The following is a 23,935-nucleotide window of genomic DNA, read 5'->3' as shown; positions in this document are numbered from 1 at the left end:
TATTCCTGAATAATCACATCCAAAAAATTTTTTTTTGTTTAAATAATATAAATGTGTGTACTGTGTATATTTATTATTTATATATAAATACACACACATACATGCATGTATATATTTAAGAAAAATATGTTTTATATATTAAATATATATGATTTAAATGTAAATTCATGTAAATATTTTCAAAATATATGTTGTACGTGTGTGTATTTATATATATATATACATAATATATACAAAATACAGAAAATGTTTATTTTGTATGCAATTAATCGTTTGACATCACAAATTTTTGCTATTTAAAATAACTGCTTTCTATTTCAATATATTTTAAAATGTAGTTTATTTTCTTTAATCAAAGCTAAATTTTCAGCATCACACACACACACACATATATATATATATATATATATATATATATATATATATATATATATATATATATACACATGTACACATGTACACATATTATATTTTTTGCCATATGTGGAATAGCCAAGTTTGGGCTGAAAGAGTTTAGGCATGTAAAATCAGTCATGGATCCTCATGTAAACCATTTTGTTGGGATCTAATGTCACTTTAATTTCATTCTAAAGAGTTTTCACACAATGTTACACCTGCTCCTCCTCACATTACAATGTGCTTGCATACAAACAGAGCTTCTCCACTGCATTCATTGCTGTTGTAGAAGCTGCAGACGTGAGGTCCACCTAACATCATTCATACAATGACGTGTGCCTATAAGCACCTACAGTATGTCAACAGTTCAGATGTGTCAGATGGCTCCCTCACTCACATCCTGTCACCTCAGGGTGTGAGCTGACACACTTTGTGGCCTGAAAGATTGTGAGGTGCACAGAGTAATACAGCAACTGTGAGAGATGGCACTTGTGTCTTCTGACTGATACGTCCTGCTGTCATGATATAAGCCATGGAAGTGACAAATATCAGCACTGAATGAATACACAAAACACTCTTCACACATTATTTTTGCTGCATAATTTAATGTAATGTCAAAGGGAACAATACTTTCCATAAGGGGAAAAGAGGACAGGATTTGTATCCTCATTGGATTGTGAAACACGGGTGTTAAATATCAGAATGGTGTGCTAAATATGTTTATCCCCTTCCTAAAATATGAAAGCAGCACTATACATTTTCATAAAGAATGATACATTCATACTGTGAAAAACACCAAAATATTATGTGTAAAATATTATCTGAAAAATAATATTAAATAATAATTAAATACCTAAACCGGCCTTCAGACCAAAAAATACATGCAGTAGGCCGACATGTTTTCACTTGGAAAATCAAAGTGACAAAATTTTCTAGTCTGCAGTCCACCTTTCTGGAAAAAGACAGCTCCAAGATGCAGGTCGTTTTTATCATCCTACATTCACATTAATATAATTAATTTGGCAGACACCTTTATCCAAATCTCTCCAGGCATAATACTAGAAGTAGTGCTACCAGTTAGGTGCACATGTTTGGATTATGTGTTCATGAAATGGTTGAATCTGAAGTTTTGTTGTGGAGATGCATGCTTCTTCTTGAAAGAAAGGTTTGGTTTTGCATTTTCAGCATTGTTGTTGTTTGTCTGTGTTCATTATTACAGAAAAGCCATCAGGTCACAGACCATTGACATTAAACACAAAATTAGATTAATGCACAACCTTTCACTCTCTCATTTGGCTGACACCCAGAGGTGAAAAATGTAATAGCATCTCATTTAAATGTATAAAAAGATATATTAATTTTTTTTGTGCAGAATTATGGCAAAAAATGGACTCAGTCAGCAATTTACAGAAGTTTTCAGCATTATATAATCGGCAAGTAATATACAACAAGCTTAACTCTAAAAGCAACTCTAAAAACTTGCTTTAGTGAACTTTTTTTTATTTTTTTTAAAGGAGTAGTTTACCCTAAAATAAATTTTCTCACCCTCTTGTTGTTCAGAACCCTCATGAATCTCAAAGGAAATTTATGACAGAATATCCAAACTTTAGTTTTCCATACAGCAATATATGATGATTAATCCTGAATTAATTCCCTGTGAGAATAAACAGATAAATAAATTAATAAATAATACATTTAATTGTTCATAAATTATCATAAAATGTAAAGTAGTCTGTAAGATTAATGCACTATATTCCATGTATTGTAGCAAACATTAGCTTTAGAGTGTAGACCAAGCTGTTCATTAAAGGGTCTCCTACCCAAAGTTTAAATCCCATTCACACTTTTATTCTCTTCAAAAATGATGCCTTTAGAAGTATAAATGATGACAAATTATGTTGGGGCCACGGCCAACTATTATTATTCAACATCATCTCATTTATTCTAAGGAGATGGAGCATGAATGTCCTCAAAACACCCAAACTCAGATGTCCAGATGTGCCACGAAGCCTGACCGTACACACCTGAGTGCTAAGGGTTCATCTGAGAGCCCAAGATCCTTCACTGAAAGTCAAATACACATTTCTCACCAAGGTTAGGAATTACTGTGAAAGGAGAGTGCCGAGGAACGTGTCAATCACTTCGCTTTAAAACTCCATCATTTTTCATTCATGTATGTAGTTTCCATCCAGTTGGGAGAGACACAGATGAATCCTCATATAGTCCTGCTGGAGATATGCATGTTTCATGAACAGATGTGCCTCTATGTATTTCTGACATCTAGTCATGCTGTTAAGGTATGTGTTTTTAAACCCTATAATTTCTATGATAAAATACAAAGAACCATCAAATATAATGATCATTAAAAATTAGACTTATATTATAAAAGTTTACTGCAGTTTTATTTTGTGTCAGATGAAAAGCTGTGACGATAAGATGTGGACCAAATATACGTTGAGGATTGGTGATGATCTGTCACTTTAAAACAAGTCAAAGTTGCTGTTATTTGATGAAGATGAGGGAGGTTAGAAACTTCCTGCTTAACCCACAAATGCATTGTTTATCACATTGTTTAATTCACTTAATATTCACCCAATAAAATCATAGTCGTTAAAATGATATTTTGTCATAGCCTATACGCTTCACACATAAGTTATATGCTAATGAGTCTGGTCTTAATCATTGTCTCTAAATGGATGTTAAAAACTGAAGCCTGTCTTCATTTGTTGCTCACACATATTTTTATATTTAAATGCTTTTTAAATGAAAATCATTTTAGAAATGAAATCATAAACTTTTACCGGAAGTTTTGTCGCCAACATGACGCTATTTTATGAACGCCCATTGTCAAGTCGGATGCCGTTTCCTCCGCTTTTGACACCTCTGGAGGAGAAAGAGTCCCACGGGCTTTAAACGCATAAAAGCCAGGGACTTACATTACACCAATGAATCAAATATTTTATAGATGTTTTACAATGCAATTAAAAATAAATAAATAATAATACATTATAAAATAAATGTAATAATTGTTGTTTGTTTGTTTAGCACTTCCCCAGTGGTATTCAGCAGAAACCATTGCATCTTACACACGTTCATCGTTTGAATTTAAAGTCTTAACAGTTAAAGTGATTTAAAACCTACAATTTGACATGCATTTATTTTTATTACGTTTTTGTAAGGAGGAAATTGTCGACATTTCACCTTTAAAATGCAAGTTAAGGTGCCGATGTGACTATGTGTAAATATTTACGCAACGCCTCACACTGGATCTCTGAACCAATAACTGTCCGGAATGCCCACATCAAAGCGAAGATCAGCCAATCAGAACTTTCCTGAGCAAAGCATGGTGAAAGTTTTACCTGGAGGGTATTTATTTGGGTGCATCTCTTCAAGTCTTGAGCCTTTTTTGACTGGAGAGCTCGCGTAGTTTGGATTTTTATTTTTATTTTTTCTTGTTGGAACCAGTTGGATAGCAGAATGGCATCTGAGGCCAGAGACTGTTCGGAAAAGAGCATCCAGTATCGGGTGGATCATTTATTAACTGCGGTGGAGAATGAGCTTCAAGCTGGCAGTGAGAAAGGAGATCCAACAGAAAGAGATCTTAAAGTCAGTTTGGATGAAAATGAACTTTGGCAGAAGTTCAAAGAACTGACCAATGAAATGATAGTGACCAAGAATGGCAGGTATTTTTATTTATTTATTAGTACTCGTCTTATTATTAGCAATTATTAATTAGCATTTTTCCCCAGCAAGTTTACAAACTCGCTGCACAGAAGAAAACTTATTTTAGTAATGAAAAAAAAAAAACAGAATTTCACTCAAACAAAGAAAAAAAGAAAGTTATGTAAGTTCCTTAACTTATTGCTTTGATTATCATATCAAATAATATTAATAAAATAAATTAAAGTTTTACAAAATGTTAGCTTTTTTTTCTTCTTCCAGCGTACAAACGCAACACCGAGCATAAAACAGTTCCACATCCAGTTTTAAGTTCCAGATATTTTTCCCCTTATCATTCTACTTTAACCGAATTAATATTAGTGGGAGTCGTTTCATTTATTTGAAAGAGAAACGTGATGATGCTTTCTTAAACGTCTCTAATTAAATTGCTGTGATCAGGCGCATGTTCCCAGTGCTGAAGGTGAACGTGTCCGGTCTGGATCCAAACGCCATGTACTCCTTCTTACTGGATTTCGTGGCAGCAGACAATCACAGGTGGAAGTATGTGAACGGTGAATGGGTCCCGGGGGGCAAACCCGAGCCACAAGCGCCGAGCTGCGTCTACATCCATCCAGACTCGCCGAACTTCGGTGCGCACTGGATGAAAACCTCCGTCTCCTTCAGCAAAGTCAAACTCACCAACAAACTGAACGGAGGTGGCCAGGTTCGTGGACACTTACATGATTTATAAACTAAAATAAGATGTGGAATAAAGTTTAATCACCATTTTGTGCGTAATTAAGCCTATTTTTCATTATTTCATTTAAATGTCCAATAAATTGTCTACCAGAAAAAAAAAATAGTTTAAAAAATATATCCCGTTTTTCATAGATTATGCTGAACTCGCTGCACAAGTATGAGCCCCGTGTCCACATCGTGCGCGTTGGTGGTCCACAGAGAATGATCACCACTCACTCATTCCCTGAGACACAGTTCATAGCAGTCACTGCCTACCAGAATGAAGAGGTAGTGAGTCGTTTTAAACTCTGATTTCATAAAAAGCTTGTAAACAGAATGAAAGTGCAAAGCCTTATAACACTCTGATTAACATCCGTATTCTTCTCTTTTAGATTACAGCTCTCAAAATTAAATACAACCCATTTGCCAAGGCTTTCCTGGATGCCAAAGAAAGGTATGGTTAAAATAAATAGATATGTTTTTTTCTTAAATGTCTATTGTACACGAATGAGTGTCTAGTCACTTTTTACTCCAACTAGGAAAAGGTTTTGTATAAACATACTTTTAGTGGTCGTAGTATAAAATAAAAATGCATAAACCATATAGGCTAACTTACCTTGTTATACAGTAATTGTAACAAATGTATTGGAATATGTTGGAATTTCACTTTGTAAGATAAAATTCAGTAAAAGATGTCCTAGAAAAACAATGATATATAATATTATACTCTTTTTTTGTTTTTCAGAAGTGATCATAAGGACATAATAGAGGATGTCAGTGAAAGTCAACAGTCTGGCTATTCTCAGTGTAAGAGCAAACTTCTATTAATCCTCACAATAATAATCATCTGTGTGATTCATTTGGATTTAAGTTATGTCACAATTCTTTATAAAATGATGGCTAGTCCTATCAAATAAAGGCAAAAACGGCAAAATTAAATCTTTTATGGTTTATGTTGTGTAGCAGTTTTGTATTTATAATAATTTCTTACAGTTATGTGCCAAATAAATTTCCCATTTACTATCATTTTACTGTTGGTATAGTGAGTAGCTGGTTTCTGCCAGCCACAGGGTCTTTCTGCCCTTCTGCAAACCCTCACGCACAGTTTGGCGGCCCGCTGTCTTTGTCCTCATCCCATGGCTGTGAACGATACTCTACTTTGAGAAATCCCCGATCCACACCTTACCCCAGCCCATACTCCCACCGGACGACCTCTCCCAGTAAGTTACCCCCTCCCAGATCTTACAGTCCCCGCCAAAGTCCACACATGCAAATTCTGTAAAATCACAGTTTAGTTGTAGTTTTATCAGCCATCAAAGTGTTTTCAGCAACTAAAAAGCCTTTTAGTATAATTCTAAATATGTGCCCATTCAGGTCATGGGACATTGTCTTTTTGCTGTGAAAACATGATTTTAAATAAGAATAACTTTTACATTGCTAGTGTTATTTCAAGATTTGGACCTGACAGCCCCTGCCTGGAAATGAAATGTTGGAGATTCTGCTTGAAGTTTGTCCTTAAAACTTGTTCCATGAGGGTTATAAACGAGTATCTTCTTTTCTGGGTGAACTGTTCCTTTAATGAGCCACTCAGGAAAGTTTTACTGACTGCAGAGCGTCCGACAGTCCTACAGCTCTTGTGTTTGAGTTGACGCTCATAAACAGGGGAAGTTTGGTGGTGGAATGCTGACCCACACTGGGGTTTGAAGCCTCAGCCTGGATTCTGTGCGACTGGAATCTGATTCTGTGGTGTTTGTATTGCAGTGGGTTACTCTGACAGCTCCACCTGTCTGTCAATGCTGTCTTCTCATGATAACTGGTCCAGTCTGCAGATGTCCTCCCACTCCAGTGTGCTCCCGATGGGCCACAGCTCTCCCCCAAACTCAAACTCCAGGTGAGGCTCTTTCACCACATCACATACTTCCACTACAACTTTATTTTAGCTATTTTATTTTTATTACATTATATATGTATATTTTTATTATTATTATTATAACATTTCCTTTAGAAGGTGAAATCACAAATAAGATATCTTTAGTGTGCCAGTTTTTTCTCCTAAACAACAACAGATTAAAGGGATACTCCACCCAAAAATGAAAATGTTGTCATTAATCACTTACCCCCATGTCGTCCCAAACCCGTAAATGCTTTGTTCATCTCTGGAACACAATTTAAGATATTTTGGATGAAAACCGGGAGGCTTGAGATTGTGCAAGTAAAATACGCGGCAAAGGTCCAGAAAAGTATGAAAGACATCGTCAGTATAGTCCATCTGCCATCAGTGGTTCAACCGTGACATTATGAAGCGACAACAATACTTTTTGTATGCAAAGAAAACAAAATTAATGACTTTATTCAACAATTTGTCTCCTCTGTCTCTCCCTACATAACAGTAGCACTATTTTGAAGAATATGAGCCGAACGCAAGCAGCGAATGCTCTTCTGTGTCAGCTGATGTGTCACACGGATGCACTGTTTTCTTTCAAATTAAAGTGTAAATACATGTAGAAAACGTATCCTTGTGTCGCAGATGACACAAAAGAGCGTATGCTACTTGCGTTCAGCGGATATTCTCCAAAATGGCACTACGGTTATGCGGAGAGACAGAGGAGAGATGGATTGTATACATTTTTGTTTTTGTTCACATACAAAAAGTATTCTCGTCGCTTCATAATGTTACTGTTGAAGCACTGATGGCAGATGGACTATTCTGACTATGCTTTTCATACTTTTCTGGACCTTGACACTGTTATTTACTTTAATTTACAGTCTATGGGACAGTCACAAGCCTCCTGGTTTTCATCCAAAATATTGTAAATTGTGTTCCGAAGACAAGTTAAGCTTTAACTGGTTTGGAACGTCATGGGGGCAGGGCTTGAAAACGGAAAAAAAATTAAATCGGTTCACTCCGTGCAGAATCGATATTTTAACGTTTCTGTTTTGCATTCCTCTGATATTATTACCGTTCCGAAACCGGTTCGGGTGGAAGAAATACCAGTTAATAACGTTATTTTTTAAAAACAATATTATTTGCCTATAACTTGCCTACTAATAATAATAATATAATAATAATAAAGTATAGCATTTTCTTTACTCAGAAAAGGAAATAGAGATTTAATGCTTAATCACAGCCAATACAGCATCATCTTCTCTAGATTTTGGTCAAATGTAAGATACTTAAAAAAAAAAATAATAATAATAATCTAACAACACTTTAAAGACAAAGTATTTTAAAGATATTTATAAATGTCTGCTGCATCGTTAAAAGAAAAAAAAACACTTGTATAAGATTGTGTTTTGAGAGTAAAAAAAAATAATAAAATAAATAAATAAAAGTCGCGGCTCATCGCATTTTATAAGCCCTATTACTTTCCGAAATAATGAAGGCTAAAATGCCTGTAGTCTAAAGCAAAATGTTTAAAAACATTAACAAGAATTAAAAATATAAGAAGCTTTTGCAATATTAACGACAAACTAAAACGAATTAATTTAGGCTACAACAAAACTGAAACCAATGTTGGGTCTCATGCAACACAAAATCTAAGTTTCCGTATCAGCGATGTCTTTGAATGACAAATGATTATACAAAATAGCCTAGTGTTTATTATAGCCTAATGTTTGAAAACATTTTGCGTCTGCATTATGTCTGTTCCTGGATGAAATAATATTTTTTTTCCTCTAAAAAACATATTGAGAGTGAGGAGTCACGTGCCAATTTGGGTTGATTTGGGAGGGGTCTGAGCCGATCGACCATGATGGCAGGATACGCTATCGGTTGCCAGGGGCAATGCCTTCAGAACTTCACAGAGGCGCGACTAAACATTTCAGAGATCTTTAATTTTTGCGCATTTATTTTGTCAGCGGAACAGATCATGACGGATCTACGAATACGAGAAAGAAATGGAAGAAAGTAAAGCAATGCAAAAACATAAGGCGAAAGAAAGGGGACCTTACAGGAACAAGCTCACACCAAGCGCAAAACAGCGGTGTTTGGAGAAGCTCTCAGACATCCAAAATATCGACCCATATACGAGCTCCCTGTAGCGGCACAGAGACCTGAACCAGACCTGAACCATTTTGCACACATATGGACATTGGAAAATTATATTTTTTACGATGTAAGTCACCTTGCATTCACGCTGTTAATGGCTTTAATCTAACCAGGACATTTACATCTTGCTATCACACATTTAACTACCCTAGCCAACCCAGAACTGGTTTGTCCACTTTGCAGCCCCCCAACACAAAAACCTGGTACAGTATGTGTCATTGGGCTAAAATCTAATTATAACTAAACATACACAGCTTTAGCCTACATCAAAACATGTTGGAAACGTTTGTATATATTGAACATCTCGTTACAATCTAGTGTTTACGAAACAGTTGCAGTTAATTACTTTGTCATTTTGGTCAAGAAGTGCATTCTAAGTGCAATGTAATTACAATACACTAAAACTCATGTGAATAAACTTACTTTGGCCAGTACAACACTGTTTTCATCACCTGCTGTAGATGGACCCAGCCACAGCAGAAAGCCTCGTAACTTTCCAAAGACTTGTGGCTTTTAAACTCCTGCATTCTGTAGTAACGTAAACCAAAAACAATATAATTCACAATGTCCATATGTGTGCATGTAGTTAAATGGTCCAGGTCTCTGTGCTGCTGCAGCGAGCTCGTATGGGTCAATATTTTGGATGCTTGAGCGCTTCTCCAAGTACTGCTGTTTTGCGCTTGGTTTAACCTAAAAAAAACCTGTATTCCACTGTTCCTATGTTTTCCATATCAATCGTGAGAGGTACTGGAGCAGTTTTTAACGCAGCAGTAACTTCCAGGCATGGTAAAACAGTGCAGAATTGCGAGAACCTCCTCTACTACCGAGTTAACAACACATGTAAACAATCCTGTTTCGCCGCCGGTATCCTGCCAACATGGCGGAGACCGTGATATCGAGGGAGGGGCTCTCTGCCATGACGACAACTTCCCATTTTCAATATACACGTCTCTGAATCTTTCTCAGACGTTTCCATATGTCAAAATTGGGTTGCGCATCTATCTGTGCATGATGATGTCCAATGCCCCGGCAAGCGGAGCTTCTCAAAGTTGAGAATAATTAAAGGATAGCTGCGGTCCTCAGTTGGGAAGGAAAGCCTAAGCATGCTGGTGCTGGAGTGTCGAATGCACATGCACCAATGCAGAGAAAAAACGCTGCAGCATCAAGCCCAATTTGGTCTTTATCCGGCCCTGAAGGCAGTGCGTTGTCATTGAGACTTGCCTATGATGAGTTCACAGCCGAGTGGACATTTCACCCGTTGGCAACAGAGTCACTTTTGCATATGCCCCACTGCTGGAATATGTGATTGGTTGACAGCAAATTTCAAATATTAAATGGAACGGTAAAATAACGTTATTAACCAGTTAATGGCCATTTCTAAATTTCGATTCTGTTCGGAACTATAAAAATTTGATTTCGTTTCTGTGTCTGGTTCTGTTCCTGTCAAGTTTTCGTATTCGTTCCTTGAACCGGTTCAGAGCCCTGCATGGGGGTAAGTGATTAATGACAACAATTTGGGGTGGAGTATCCCTCTATAACTGGAGTTTTTTTTCCTAAGTTTTTTGCTTTACCTTAAGAAAAACTTTAGTAATCGCACATCTCTTCTAAAGTTTCAGAAGTGCTTGCTTATAACAAAATCTCAGTAGGAACTCAAAACATTTCAAATACATTCAAGACAAAATCAGAGTAATGTCACGTAATGTATAAAGGTTCTTTTTTTGTATTATTTTAGTATTATTCTTACTGTTAAATACCCAGGCCACCCGTAAGAGCATTAATTGTTTGTTATTTCTTATTGGTTATTCACGGTCACATGGGCAGAGGTGATCACTTCTGTTTTCTTTATTATTATTTCTTTATTATTTCATTAGCCAGAGTGTTTGTAAGGTTGGAAGGGGTGAGCAGTGGAAGCCAACTTTCTTTTAACTGTATTGCATAGATCTAATGTTTCAAATGCTTAAATAAAATTCAAGAGCAAGTTAAGATTGTCTTGGTTGAGATAATGAGTGCGAATGGGTCATGAGCCCACTACCTAGCCTCTATGTGGTGACTGAATGCAGCTTATACCACCTATATATCAAAAATAATAAATCAATAACGTAGTTGTGACTATTTGGACTAATCTTTAAACAAAATGAAAAAACAACTTAGTTTTTTTCCCCCATATTTGATACATCAGGCTGTTACGGCTCATATAGCATGACATAGGAGAATATGAAGCCAAAACTATATCATATTTGATGCTCATATTTTATAAAATGATAATAATAATAATATATGACTTATCAGTAAATGTTCATCTTATTAAAACACAAAAGTTATTCTAATGTTTACTTAAAATAAAAAAAGACATGTGCCACAGGCTCAAGGGGGACGTTTTACAAAAACTGTATGCTAAAAGCCTGTCAGTGAGAGGACAGAAGTCATGGAGTATAGGCTTTTCAACAAGGTGCTGGACATGCTGATAATTTAGACTCTTTAGAACGTTGTGTATCTAATAGGGTTTAATCATTAGGTAAATTTTTTTTTTTATTATTATATATTTTTTTACAGACACCCAAGCACACTTTTCCATATTCCTGTGTGTTTCTAATTTTATAAATACTATTTTCCACTTGGTTTTTAATTTCGTATTAATGCGATGTTGAATAGAACTGGAAGCTCTTTATTATCATTTGTTTGTCTGTTTGCAGTCAGTACACCAGCCTGTGGTCCGTCGGGAACTCTTCTTTGACCCCAGTGTCTCAGACTGGAAGTATAGGCGGCAGTCTGGGCTCCCAGTTCCTCCGTGGCTCTGCCGGTCACTACAGCAGCCTGGCTCACCCGGCCACAACGCCCTCTTCTGGCTCTCCTTTATATGATCCCACTGCTGTGCCTGAGGTGCACGAGGCTTCACAATATGACAGTTCAGCACATGCACGCCTTCCTACAGCCTGGACCCAAGTCACATCACCCTCCTTATAGGACATCCACCTTACGGATTAAATTAAAGCCATGTTCATCTATTATTGCTTTCATGCAATAGCTTTTGACATCAACATACTAGCTTGACATACAAAACTAATTTCAAGATTTGAATACAAATCTAAAGCATATGTTAACCTAACCAAAATCTTCATATGAAAACTCACAATTGTAAACAATGTTATATGATTTCATCATTAAGTACTATGTTAGGCTTTTAAATACGCAAGTCATTATTTCATGGCATATTGTACATAACGCTTATTTATATATATTTTTGAAGGAAACTGTATGTGCACAGATGAGCAGACAATCTTTCATTCAAAGTGTACTTTGCATTATCAGACACATTTCTGTACATTTATTTAACAACTTTTATTTTTCTTGCTGCATGTTGAATTGAATTTAAAGTTTTCATAAAACGTAAAAAAGTTGTACGTTTCTACAAATCTTTAGACTTTTATAAAATAAATAAATAAGTAAATAAAAATGAAACATGAACATCACTGTGAAGAAAAATAATATTCATAAAAAAGTAATAAGAGCTATTATTCTCTCAAAAAAGAGGAAAACATACAGAACTAATATAATAAATGCATGCATGTAAATTAATGCATGCCATACATGGATAAAACATTTATACTAACATCAATATAGTCATGCTGTGTCCTTTAAAACTAAATATTGAACCTATCTTTATAAACAACTTTTATCTAAAACATTTTGCAGAGATTACATCTGTTCATAAGCATGTATTGTGATTAATTTCAGATTTAAACAAAGTGTTGAGTAAGACTCAGATGTAACTTTTTCCCCCAAGGACTTTTATAAGTGATTCTGCACCCGGTCAATGCTGTGTTCTCCTCTCTCATGTGAAAATTCCACTCACTTAGGTGAGGAATTGCATCCATCTTCAGACACTCCAGTCATTTAACAGTGGGGCCAGAGGGGAACATGACATATTGCCAAACCTTTCCAATGTCAACACAGGAAAAATACTGTGGTCTCTAAGAACTAAGTGAACTTAATTTACACATTCATGAGAGGGGAAAATTAAATCAAGCTGATTACTGTGTTCCTGTAGCTCTATTGGTAGAGCATTCCGCTATCAGGCACAAGGTTGGGGGTCCGATACCCCGGGAACACCTGATAGGTAAAAATTGATAGCCTAAATGCATTGCAAGTCGCTAAAGTGTCTGCTAAATGCATTGATTTAATTTAACTTCTATTCTCTCAGTGTCTAAACAAATTATAGTACAATCAGAATTATATTATTAGATAAGCAGTAAAAAAAAAAAAAAACAAGGAAATAATAGTAACTAATGTGTTGTTCCGTTAAATATAATGAGTGTAATGGTCTAAAATTAATGCAATATGAAAAACATAAGCTCTGTTACAGATAATGATGAAATGGTGTGTTTCTAATCTTTCTATTAATTATTATGATTGTCCATATATGACAGGATAGCAAAATTTTCAGAAATCACAAAAACTGCACTCATATTAATCATTAAATGAATGCCAAAGTGTCTTACTTTATATGCTTCAAAAAGATGATTTCATGTTTCATGATTTATTAATAATCAAATGCCATAAACTTTGTAGCACTAAAATAAAAACCCATAGAAAGCGCGGGCCAGATGTGGGCCGGTTCTGGGCCGAAACTGCTTGCTGTCTGGGAAGGGTTAGTAAACCCTCCTGTTCTGTCTGTGAGGAAGAAGGGGACTGAAACTGAACCATCTGTAGCACTTGAATTTTAAACTGAAGATTAATCACTTTTGGCAAAAAGCCAGAGCTAGTCCAGAGTGACACCCCTGTGCCATCTGATTTCCAATGTAGACAGCCATAGCTAATGGAAAGAGCACACAATTCTCCTACCCTTTTTATCAGAGTAAATAGCCATCTTTTTCAGGAACAAAGCTTTAAAATCTGCATCAACCATTAGTTCTTAAGGGGGGTTAAGTGAGAGAGACTAATACGAGAGGCAAGTCCCAATTTGGTGTCAGTAAAGTGCAGTTTGGACACAAACTGAAATCCCTTTAGAAACTGGCATACCAAGGAATGTTGGTCTAATGGCTGGCCATCAACTTCCCCCTCCATGAAATGCAGAAATAGATGAGGTATGTACCCTGATTGTACTGGCTGCTTTTTCTTGGCCTAGTTGCCATTTAATAGCATAATTAGCACAAGTAGATGGGGCTCTAGCATACCCACAAGTGCAGCACCATTGGGTTTGGATGCAAAATCTGCCTTTTGTTTTGTAACAAGACATTCACTTGTGATGATAGCTGCTACTGGTGTCCACAAATCACCTAAATGATATCTACAAAATGATGGCTTTCCTGGCCAGCAGGGAGGAACTAGCAGAATTGTGTAATGACCTTCCATGACCTTCTGAATGGGATTGCTCTCAGTGAGGACAGATGTTGCCATGCCCATGGTAAAAGTTCTGATGCCACCTGAAGGCATCTTGGTAATTTCACTCCTCCTTGGTGATTTATATGGTAAACTGCAGAGTGACTGTTCATTCTTATCAGTACATGTTTGTGGCATACAAATGGTAACAATGCTTTCAGAGCAAGATGAACAGTCCTCAGTTTGAGCGCATTTATATGTTATACATAGTAGTACGCCGTAGCCTACGTGCACACAGAAGTATAAGGCCGGTGACACACTGGCTGCGTGGCGTGAGCGCCGCGTGTCTGAAGCGTCCCAGAAGCGTGGCGGATTCTGTGTCTTTACACACCAGAAGCGTGCCTGACGCGGCGCTGGCGCGCTGCTGCTGTAGAGGGAGACCGTTGACAGACCAGGCTCATGTCTTCATTACAACAATATATACTTTTGTTTACACACCTAAACCTACGCCTACTGATAAAGGATACCGTCAAAAGTATTGACGGCGAAATAGATTATGTTTGACAGGTGCAATGTTTGAAAATCGATAATTATGTATTTATTTATTTTATTACCTTTATATCTGAATTTATGTCAACCTATAGACTTTCAAATATCAAAAAATCAGGAATTCATATGTATTTGTGTACAAAATGACATTTAAACACATTTTCCTATTATATTTTGCCTGGAAAAGCTTCCAACACGCGCGCGTGTCGCGGTAAAAATAGGCGTCGGTTCTATTTCTAGCAAGCAAGCGTTTGCCGCGCGGCTCGAGCCGCGCCTGAGACGCGCGTCTCACGCAGGCAGTCTGTAAGCTCTAACCTGTTAACATAGGAGCCGAATTAAAAACCGACACGCCACGCGGCTGAGATGCTTGCGCCACGCATCCAGTGTGTCACCGGCCTAAATTAGCCTTAAGGTCAGTGTGCAGGCCTATGACACAAACAGTCTCTTCCTTTAGACTTCTTTCAGATGAAGGCAGAAATAATTGAACCATCAATGTATAGGGTGTGCCCACAGCAGGCCTAAGGACAATACTATTGATGCTGCCACTATAATTCCTAACAGTTTTTGGACCCTTAGGCTGTCACATGCTTCCCTGTCTGGAAGTGATTTATTGCTTTTACCAGGCTGTTTTCTCTTTGGGGAGTGAGACATGCTTCTATCACGGTGGAACCGAAATGCAGACACAATAAATATACCTGCTGTTTGGGCTTGAGATTGTTCTTCTTCCAATTCCCTGCAGGAACTGAATATGGGCCAGAACTTCCCCCATATTCTGAATCACCTGCCCTAGAGAGGAGCAGAAATTAGCCAATCCAGATATGGCAGGATTTTGATTCCCTGTAACTGAAGGGGAGTTTGGGCGACCGCATTCACCCAGGTTAAGACTCTTGGTGCTAATGACAGTCCAGATGGTAGAACCCTGAACTGAAAGGCCTAACCTTTAATAGCAAAATGAAAGAAGGGCCTGTGCTCTAGGCAAATGGGACATGAAAATAGGCAACTTTTAAATCCAGGTATGTAACTATTCTCCTGTACTTATGGACTGCATTACTATCTTTGTATGAATCAATTTGAATAGAAGATTTTTCAAGGATTGGTTGAGGTAACTAAGAATTGAAAGATGCCCTTTTTCAAATAAGTTGAATAAAATCCAATCTGTTGTGCTTTGAAAGGCACCTTTAAAATTGTTCCTTATTGTAAGAGAGTCTCTACCTCTTCCACCAGTACGGGTTTTGTATAGTGTGCTCTTGATGACTTTTGAGAGGGAGGTGGGGCATCAAAACCACAGCCGGTTCCCCGTGAGTTATGGTGGATAGAACCAATGAGTCTGAGACTACTTTATCCAAACTGGTCCACAGAAGTTTGGAGGAACAGTTCACGGCTGGCCCCTGGTCCCTATAGCTGGCCCCACACCTCTGTGAGTTTCCCTGTTCGCCTCTCTCCCGGGACTGAGTTTTCCTCTGGGAATGTGTGGCAGAATTTTGCTTTCGGACATGAAGGCCCTGCCCCTCGATAACAGCTCAAACACTACTTGTGTGCGTAGACCAAGCAGGCTGTTGTATATGGAAAGTTTGTTACAGGCTTGCTGGACAGTTTCTCACATTGCATGTGAGTGCTCAGACCTATCTAGCACCTCTTGAGTGTCTAAAAATGAACAGGCACCACTGGCTCATTAGTTTTCCTCTTACAGCATCAGTCAAAGCAGTTTATGGCTCTTTAATGTGTTGTGACAGATCGCCGTAGCATTTCAGTTCAAGTGGCACGAGAACTAATCTCTTGATAGTTACAGTATGAAATAAACATGAACATGAACATCAGAAGGTATCTTGTTTCAACTGAGGAAAGACATTGATACACACCATTTTTTTTTCAAGTTGAAGTCCACCAATGTTAAACGACTCTCCTGTCTGGTTTGTTTGTTGGACAAAAATATCAGATTCTGCATTGTGATTGGTCAGATCGTCTGTCAATCAAACTCCCTGTAAAGGGTCAATCATATGATTTACTATGGAGCGTAGTATGCACAAAATCTGTGTGATGTACATTAGGTTTTTCTGACCACATGTTCTCTGTAAGCTCATCTTGCTCATACACCCAACCAGTTGTTTCACAGTGGGAAAAGAAGACAGAACAACAACAAACTATTTGAGACCTCAACAGCATTTTGTAACGACAGTTAAAAGAGGAGGAAGCAATTGCAGGCAATCAGATGTTGTTTATTGATAAAGAGTGTCCAGAGTGTTGGCAATGGCAAGGAAGGTCTACGGTGGCGTGAGAAGAGTGGGATGGTGAAGTCAGCGGTGCAGGTGAAGGTGGTCAATGGTTGGAACCAGGAACAGACCGGAACACTGACACGCGGACGACAACACGAATCCAAACCAGCACACAAACACGGAGGACGGTAATCCAGCTAGTGCATGGAGACATAAGAGAGGATCTGACAACAGAGAGAGAGCGAGGTGAGTATAAGTAGCAGAGGTATGATGACGATCAGCTGGAGCGAGACAATCAACACCCAGGTGATGACAATCAACTAAACGAGCACATGGAGACAACGTAAGTACAAAAACAATAACAAAACATGACACGGAGGAAACACTGGATTTCCTACCGTGACAGTACCCTCTCCCCTAGGACGTCACCTGACGTTCCCAGCCTGCTTTACCTGTAGATTGTAATCATCTATAAGGTGGTGATCCAATATGTCCCGAGCAGGAACCCAGCTCCTCTCCTCCGGACCGTAACCTTCCCAATCCACCAAGTACTGAAAACCGCGTCCCCTCCGTCTAGAGTCCAGAATACGATTAACCAAATAGGTGGTTTCCCCATTAACGAGACGAGGCGGGGGGGGAACCGGAGCAGGCGGATTAAGACGGGAAGAAATCACCGATTTAATTTTGGAGACGTGGAACACGGGATGAATCCTCCTGTACGCCGGAGGAAGGCTAAGACGCACGGTTACCGGATTAATAATCTTGGTAATAGAAAACGGGCCAATAAATTTGGGAGCAAGTTTGTTAGAAACGGACCGCATAGGAATATTCTGGGTAGAAAGCCACACTCTTTGACCGACGACGTAACGGGGAGGCTTCGACCGGTGGCGATCGGCCTTAGCCTTGGTGCGCGACCTAGCCTGGAGCAGAGCTCTGCGAGCTCTGGTCCAGGTGCGGTGACACCTCTGGACTAATGCGTGTGCGGAGGGGACCGAAACCTCGGATTCCGTACTGACAAAATTAGGTGGTTGGTACCCTAAACTACACTTAAATGGAGACATGCCCGTAGATGACACTGGCAAAGAATTGTGTGCGTACTCCACAACTGAGAGTTGCTGACACCAGGACGAAGGATTATTGGAAACCAAACATCGCAAAACCCTCTCGACATCCTGATTGGCTCGTTCGGTTTGACCATTGCTCTGGGGATGGAACCCGGAAGAAAGACTAACAGTCGCTCCTAACAATTTACAAAATTCTCGCCAAAATTTGGACACAAATTGGGGACCCCTGTCAGAAACCACGTCTGTCGGGAGGCCATGTATGCGGAAGACGTGGTCAATGACAGCTACCGCTGTTTCCTTGGCTGAAGGTAATTTGGGCAAGGGAATAAAATGAGTCGCCTTCGAGAACCGGTCCACTACGGTTAAAATCACCGTATTGCCTTTAGAGGGCGGGAGGGCGGTGATAAAATCTAGCGAAATGTGGGACCAGGGTCTTGAAGGGACAGACAGCGGTAAGAGTAACCCATCTGGAGGTCGATTGGAAGTCTTACCAATAGCGCAAACTGAACAAGCCAAGACGAAATCGTGGACGTCACGAGCCATACCAGGCCACCAAAATCGTTGCTTGACCAGAAATCTAGTTCTACTAACCCCTGGGTGACAAGCAACACTGGAACAATGACCCCACTGGAGAACGTCTGACCGTAACCTCTCCGGCACAAACAATCGGTTCGGTGGGCAACGAGCCGGGGGCGTTACCCCTTCTAAGGCGGTCAACACCTTCGATTCGACCTCCCACCTGAGCGCGGAGATAATGATGGTCCCCGGTAAAATGGGCTCGGGAGTAGCAGTACGATCGGAACGCTCAAAAAGACGGGATAAAGCATCGGGTTTGATGTTTTTGGAACCCGGCCGGTAAGAAAGTGTAAAATCGAAACGACCGAAAAACAATGCCCACCGAGCCTGCCTGGAGTTAAGTCTTTTGGCGGTTCTAATGTATTCGAGATTCTTATGGTCCGTCCATACAATGAAAGGTACACCCGACCCCTCAAGCCAGTGACGCCATTCTTCCAGTGCAAGTTTGACTGCCAACAACTCTCGATTGCCAATGTCATAATTAACTTCTGCAGGAGATAAACGGTGAGAATAATACGCGCACGGATGCACCTTTCCGTCTGAGGATGCGCGTTGGGATAACACTGCTCCTACCCCCACCTCTGACGCGTCGACCTCCACTATGAATTGACGTGAGCGATCAGGGGTGACGAGAATGGGAGCTGAAACAAAGCAGCTTTTCAGTTTGGCAAACGCAGTCTCAGCTGCGTCTGACCACCTGAACGTCAAACTAGGGGAGGTCAAGGCGGTCAGAGGAGCGGCTAGTTGGCTGAAATTGCGAATGAAACGCCGGTAAAAATTGGCGAACCCCAGAAATCTCTGCAGGGCCTTGCGAGACTCTGGGGATGGCCAATTTACCACAGCCTTAACCTTCTCAGGATCCATGCGAACACCCTCAGTCGAAATGATGTGTCCTAGAAAAGAAACAGACTGTGCATGAAAAACGCATTTCTCCGCCTTGACAAACAATCCATTCTCTAGCAACCGCAGAAGCACTCGTCGTACGTGTTGCACGTGTTCCTGGAGAGACGAAGAAAAAATCAATATGTCATCCAGGTAAACATATATGAACAGATCGACCATGTCTCGCAACACGTCATTAACGAGTGCTTGAAAGACTGCCGGCGAGTTGGTTAGCCCGAACGGCATAACGCAGTACTCAAAATGGCCTCTAGGGGTGTTAAAGGCAGTCTTCCACTCATCCCCCTCCCTGATGCGGACCAAATGATAAGCATTACGTAAGTCCAATTTAGTGAAAACGGACGCTCCCTGCAACCTCTCAAAAGCTGAAGACATAAGCGGCAAAGGATAGGTATTCTTTACCGTTATGTTGTTCAGCCCTCGGTAGTCAATGCAAGGTCGCAAGGATCCGTCCTTCTTTCCCACAAAAAAGAACCCCGCCCCCGCTGGAGAAGAGGAAGGGCGGATAAACCCCGTTGCTAGAGAACTGGATATATATTTCTCCATGGCCGCCGTTTCTGGAACAGACAAAGAATATAACTTGCCCTTAGGCGGAGAAGTACCTGGCAATAACTCTATCGCACAGTCATAGGGACGATGAGGAGGAAGAGAATCAGCACGAGACTTACTGAACACCTCCTTCAGGTCGTGGTACTCCGCGGGCACGCTAGCCAAATCCACTGCTTCCCCCTGAAACACAGACTCAGAAACATTAACACCAGCAGACAAAAGACAAGACAAATGACATTCCTCGCTCCAGCTAACCACAGATCCAAGGCGCCAATTGATGCTGGGGTTGTGTTTCTGAAGCCAGGTGTGACCGACAACGATGGGGGATTGAGGTGAGTCCGTAATGTAAAATGATATCTCCTCAGTATGATTGCCAGATGTGGTGAGGGAAACAGGTAAGGTGGTCTGAGTGATGACTGGTAGTCTGTGTCCATTGAGAGCAAAGGGTGCAATGGGGTGTTTGAGGGAGGTGAGAGGAATGTTAAGCTTACTAGCGAACTGGAAGTCCATGAAATTACCCTCTGCCCCAGAATCCAACAAGGCGTGATGCTCGAGTGCGTGGGTGGACCACCGTAGACTCACCGGAAGGAGTGTCGATGTAGATGAGGTCTTTCTGGCAGAGATCCCACCCGATAGTAGCCTCCGTCTTACTATCGGGCTTGGTCTTTTACCGGACAACGCTGGATGTGATGTTCTTGACTGCCGCAGTATAAACATAGTCCCAGGGATCTCCGCCTGATCCTCTCCTCCCGGGAGAGCCGAGCTCGCCCCACCTGCATGGGTTCAAGATCTCCCGGTGGGCTGACCGCAACATCTGAGCGCTGATACTGAGCCTCCGGTCTGTTCGCGAGAACTGCTCTCCCCCTCCGTCTGGTGGCTTGATCGAGTCGATTCTCCACTCTGATGGTTAGGTCAATCAGACTGTTGAGAGAAGTGGGGAGCTCGACGGCGCGGATCTCCTGTTGGATGCGGTCAGCCAACCCATGCAGGAAGTGATCCCACTGCGCCTCCTCGTTCCACTTACACTCCGCCGCCAGGGTGCGGAACTCAATCGAATAATCGGAAACGGACCTTTCCCCCTGACGTAGGTCCGTGAGAAGCCAAGCCGCTTCCCTCCCGGCGGCGGAGCGGTCGAAGACCCGTCTCATCTCTTCCGAAAGTGCGTGGAACGAGGCACAGCAGCTGTCTTGGTTCTCCCACACCGCCGTCCCCCAGAGGGCAGCCCTTCCCGTAAGTAGAGATAAGACGAATGCCACCTTCATTTCCTCGGTGTAGAACGTGCGGGGCTGCAGGGCGAAGTGCAGAGAACAATGAGACAGAAATGATCGACAGAACTCTGGCTCACCCGCATATTTCTCCGGGATGGGGAGGCGTGGTTCGGGCTGGGAAATCCCCCCGGAGACGATCGGCGGTGTGGGTGGCGTGGGAGGCGCAGCGGGTGACGATTGTTGTTGTTGTTGCGTCTGGAGAACGAGCTCGGACACCTTCGTCACCATTGCTTGGAAGGCTCGACCCATCTCATCTATCGCCTTGTCTTGGCGATCCATACGACCCACAGCTCGTTGCAGAAATTCTTCGAGATGAGATGGGGAGCGATCGCCTGCTGCTTCCATGATGGTCAGATCCTACTGTAACGACAGTTAAAAGAGGAGGAAGCAATTGCAGGCAATCAGATGTTGTTTATTGATAAAGAGTGTCCAGAGTGTTGGCAATGGCAAGGAAGGTCTACGGTGGCGTGAGAAGAGTGGGATGGTGAAGTCAGCGGTGCAGGTGAAGGTGGTCAATGGTTGGAACCAGGAACAGACCGGAACACTGACACGCGGACGACAACACGAATCCAAACCAGCACACAAGCACGGAGGACGGTAATCCAGCTAGTGCATGGAGACATAAGAGAGGATCTGACAACAGAGAGAGAGCGAGGTGAGTATAAGTAGCAGAGGTATGATGACGATCAGCTGGAGCGAGACAATCAACACCCAGGTGATGACAATCAACTAAACGAGCACATGGAGACAACGTAAGTACAAAAACAATAACAAAACATGACACGGAGGAAACACTGGATTTCCTACCGTGACACATTTTTATCGCTCATAATTTCTGGAGAGAAATAGCACAGACATTGGCAAAGGTGAAACTTTATAGTAACATTAAATAAAAATGTAAAGCACATAAAAACGTAATTATATTTTGGGCTTAATAAACAGACTGAAAGCATGTCTGGAAAATCAGTGAAATGAACTTATTAACTGCATTCAGTAGTGTAGTATTTAGGATCAGAATATGAACTTAATTAGGCTACTGCTAAGAACTATGAACAAAGGGTAGACTAGTTTGTAAATCACTTATGATCTGGTCAATATAGCTAACAAGAGTATGGTGCAGCATTTGAGAGTCAAGCCTCAAAACCCAATTGACGTCATAGCTTTGTGTTGCGCAAACACGGGGAGGATTAATTCTGCTTTCTAATGTGCTTCCAAAGGGGGTGTGGAAATATGCTGACCCCCTGCTAGGAAACACATAAGGCATTTACTCAATATGTGCCTTAGTTTTCAATTTAATATATTATATTGTATATTGTGAATGGTAGATGTCTTATCTACATGTGGATCTATAAAATATTTCACACAGACTAGATAAATTATAGTTATATTTCAAATTTTAATAGCCTATTATATTTCACATTTTATTAATGCTTCAAACGAGAGGCTGAAAATGTCGTTTTACTAGCATTGAAAAGACCTGTGGCCATTTTTCTATAATAATCCTATTAGGATCCAAGGGGGGAAAAAAACTCTTTCTGTCAAAGAGAGAGCATTGACGCAAGCAGCTCTGACGTCAATAGAGCTGCAGTGAATGGGGGGGGGGGGGGGGGGCGCTTGCAGCCTGTTTGCCCATAGAAAACACTGAAGGCGAACGTCACTCGCAGTGCTAGAGTGATCTGCGATAGTCCTCTTGCAGAAAATGAAATGCAATTTCTGAAATACAAAATGTAGAGATACAAATGTGTATTATGTCCACTTTACAGTGCAGTGGCTTTTATTCGATTTTTTTTTTTTTTAGGATAGTATTTCCGACTAGACTGTTGCTAAAGATCAGAAATGATTTGCCCAACAGTAGCATACAATAAGCCACACCTGATAAAACGTACAAATATGCAGTCTCGTAGTAACTGATAAACATGCTCAACAGGTGTTCACACTTCGAGTGAATTGGTCAACTTGTATAAATTGTTATGCTGATGAGTGCAACATTGACAACACGTTTAAGACAATTTAAGATCATTTTGACACAAAAAATGGCAACAGCTCATGTGACGCTGTGACAGCTGTCATTTCTCGTGATGTGAAGTGGGGTGCAATGACGCAAACTGTCCATGCAAATTAATAATTCATTTTAATAAATAATTCATGCGTTTTGTGAAGAAAAAAAAATAAGTGAGGGTCTAGCTTAAACTCGAAACTTCAGAAATTATGAGTGCATGCTTTATTAATACTGTATTATTCTTCATGCCTTGTTTTAAGATTTGTTCTGGTTACGCATTAGGCTACCTGTTATCCAAAAACTGTTAAGTCGTTTCAAATACAACTATTTACTGTAGGCCACAGTTCCTCACGTGACACCTAAACATGTTTAAATTATAGCTCAAGTGTATTGCAAACAAAGTAGCTGACCGATGGTAACATTCTTTGCTTTTCTTTTCTTGAAAAGTGTTTTCTTGTTTTCTATCAAATTCTGGCTTTTGGGTCCAGCACAGGTTTAGTGTTCATCATTTGAGTCAATCTAAACTTTAGCCTTGGCAGCATTTGCGGAGGAGGCTACTGACGTCATCTGTCTCTTGAATGGAAACGCTCGAGCGCTGATGCTGCTGCTGATGATGGAGCCTTTATTTATACAGAACTCTTTCTGTTTCGCGCCAC

The 23,935-nt window shown here is 40.3% G+C and overlaps 1 protein-coding gene across 1 annotated transcript; it reads left to right on the top strand.

The window, feature by feature from the left end:
- Positions 1–3,790: 3,790 nt before the first annotated feature.
- On the top strand, positions 3,791–12,254 carry tbxtb (T-box transcription factor Tb). Its single transcript, XM_052573076.1, has 8 exons — positions 3,791–4,079; positions 4,516–4,780; positions 4,948–5,082; positions 5,187–5,248; positions 5,540–5,601; positions 5,838–6,014; positions 6,556–6,685; positions 11,536–12,254. Exons 1-8 carry the CDS (start codon positions 3,874–3,876, stop codon positions 11,804–11,806), a joined length of 1,308 nt encoding a protein of 435 aa, XP_052429036.1. The 5' UTR covers positions 3,791–3,873; the 3' UTR covers positions 11,807–12,254.
- The last annotated feature ends 11,681 nt before the right edge of the window (positions 12,255–23,935 follow it).

Source organism: Carassius gibelio, chromosome B13, assembly GCF_023724105.1.
Source record: "Carassius gibelio isolate Cgi1373 ecotype wild population from Czech Republic chromosome B13, carGib1.2-hapl.c, whole genome shotgun sequence".
Lineage (NCBI taxonomy): Eukaryota > Metazoa > Chordata > Actinopteri > Cypriniformes > Cyprinidae > Carassius > Carassius gibelio.
The sequence above is the reverse complement of the archived record's forward strand: the minus strand, read 5'-3'. Positions and strand labels throughout refer to the sequence as shown.

Coding starts and splice junctions, on each gene's coding strand:
- tbxtb (XM_052573076.1), top strand. CDS start 3,874: ATGGCATCTGAGGCCAGAGACTGTTCGGAAAAGAGCATCCAGTATCGG. Junction 5,083..5,186: donor CTGCCTACCAGAATGAAGAG/GTAGTGAGTCGT, acceptor CTTCTCTTTTAG/ATTACAGCTCTCAAAATTAA. Junction 6,686..11,535: donor CCCCCAAACTCAAACTCCAG/GTGAGGCTCTTT, acceptor GTCTGTTTGCAG/TCAGTACACCAGCCTGTGGT.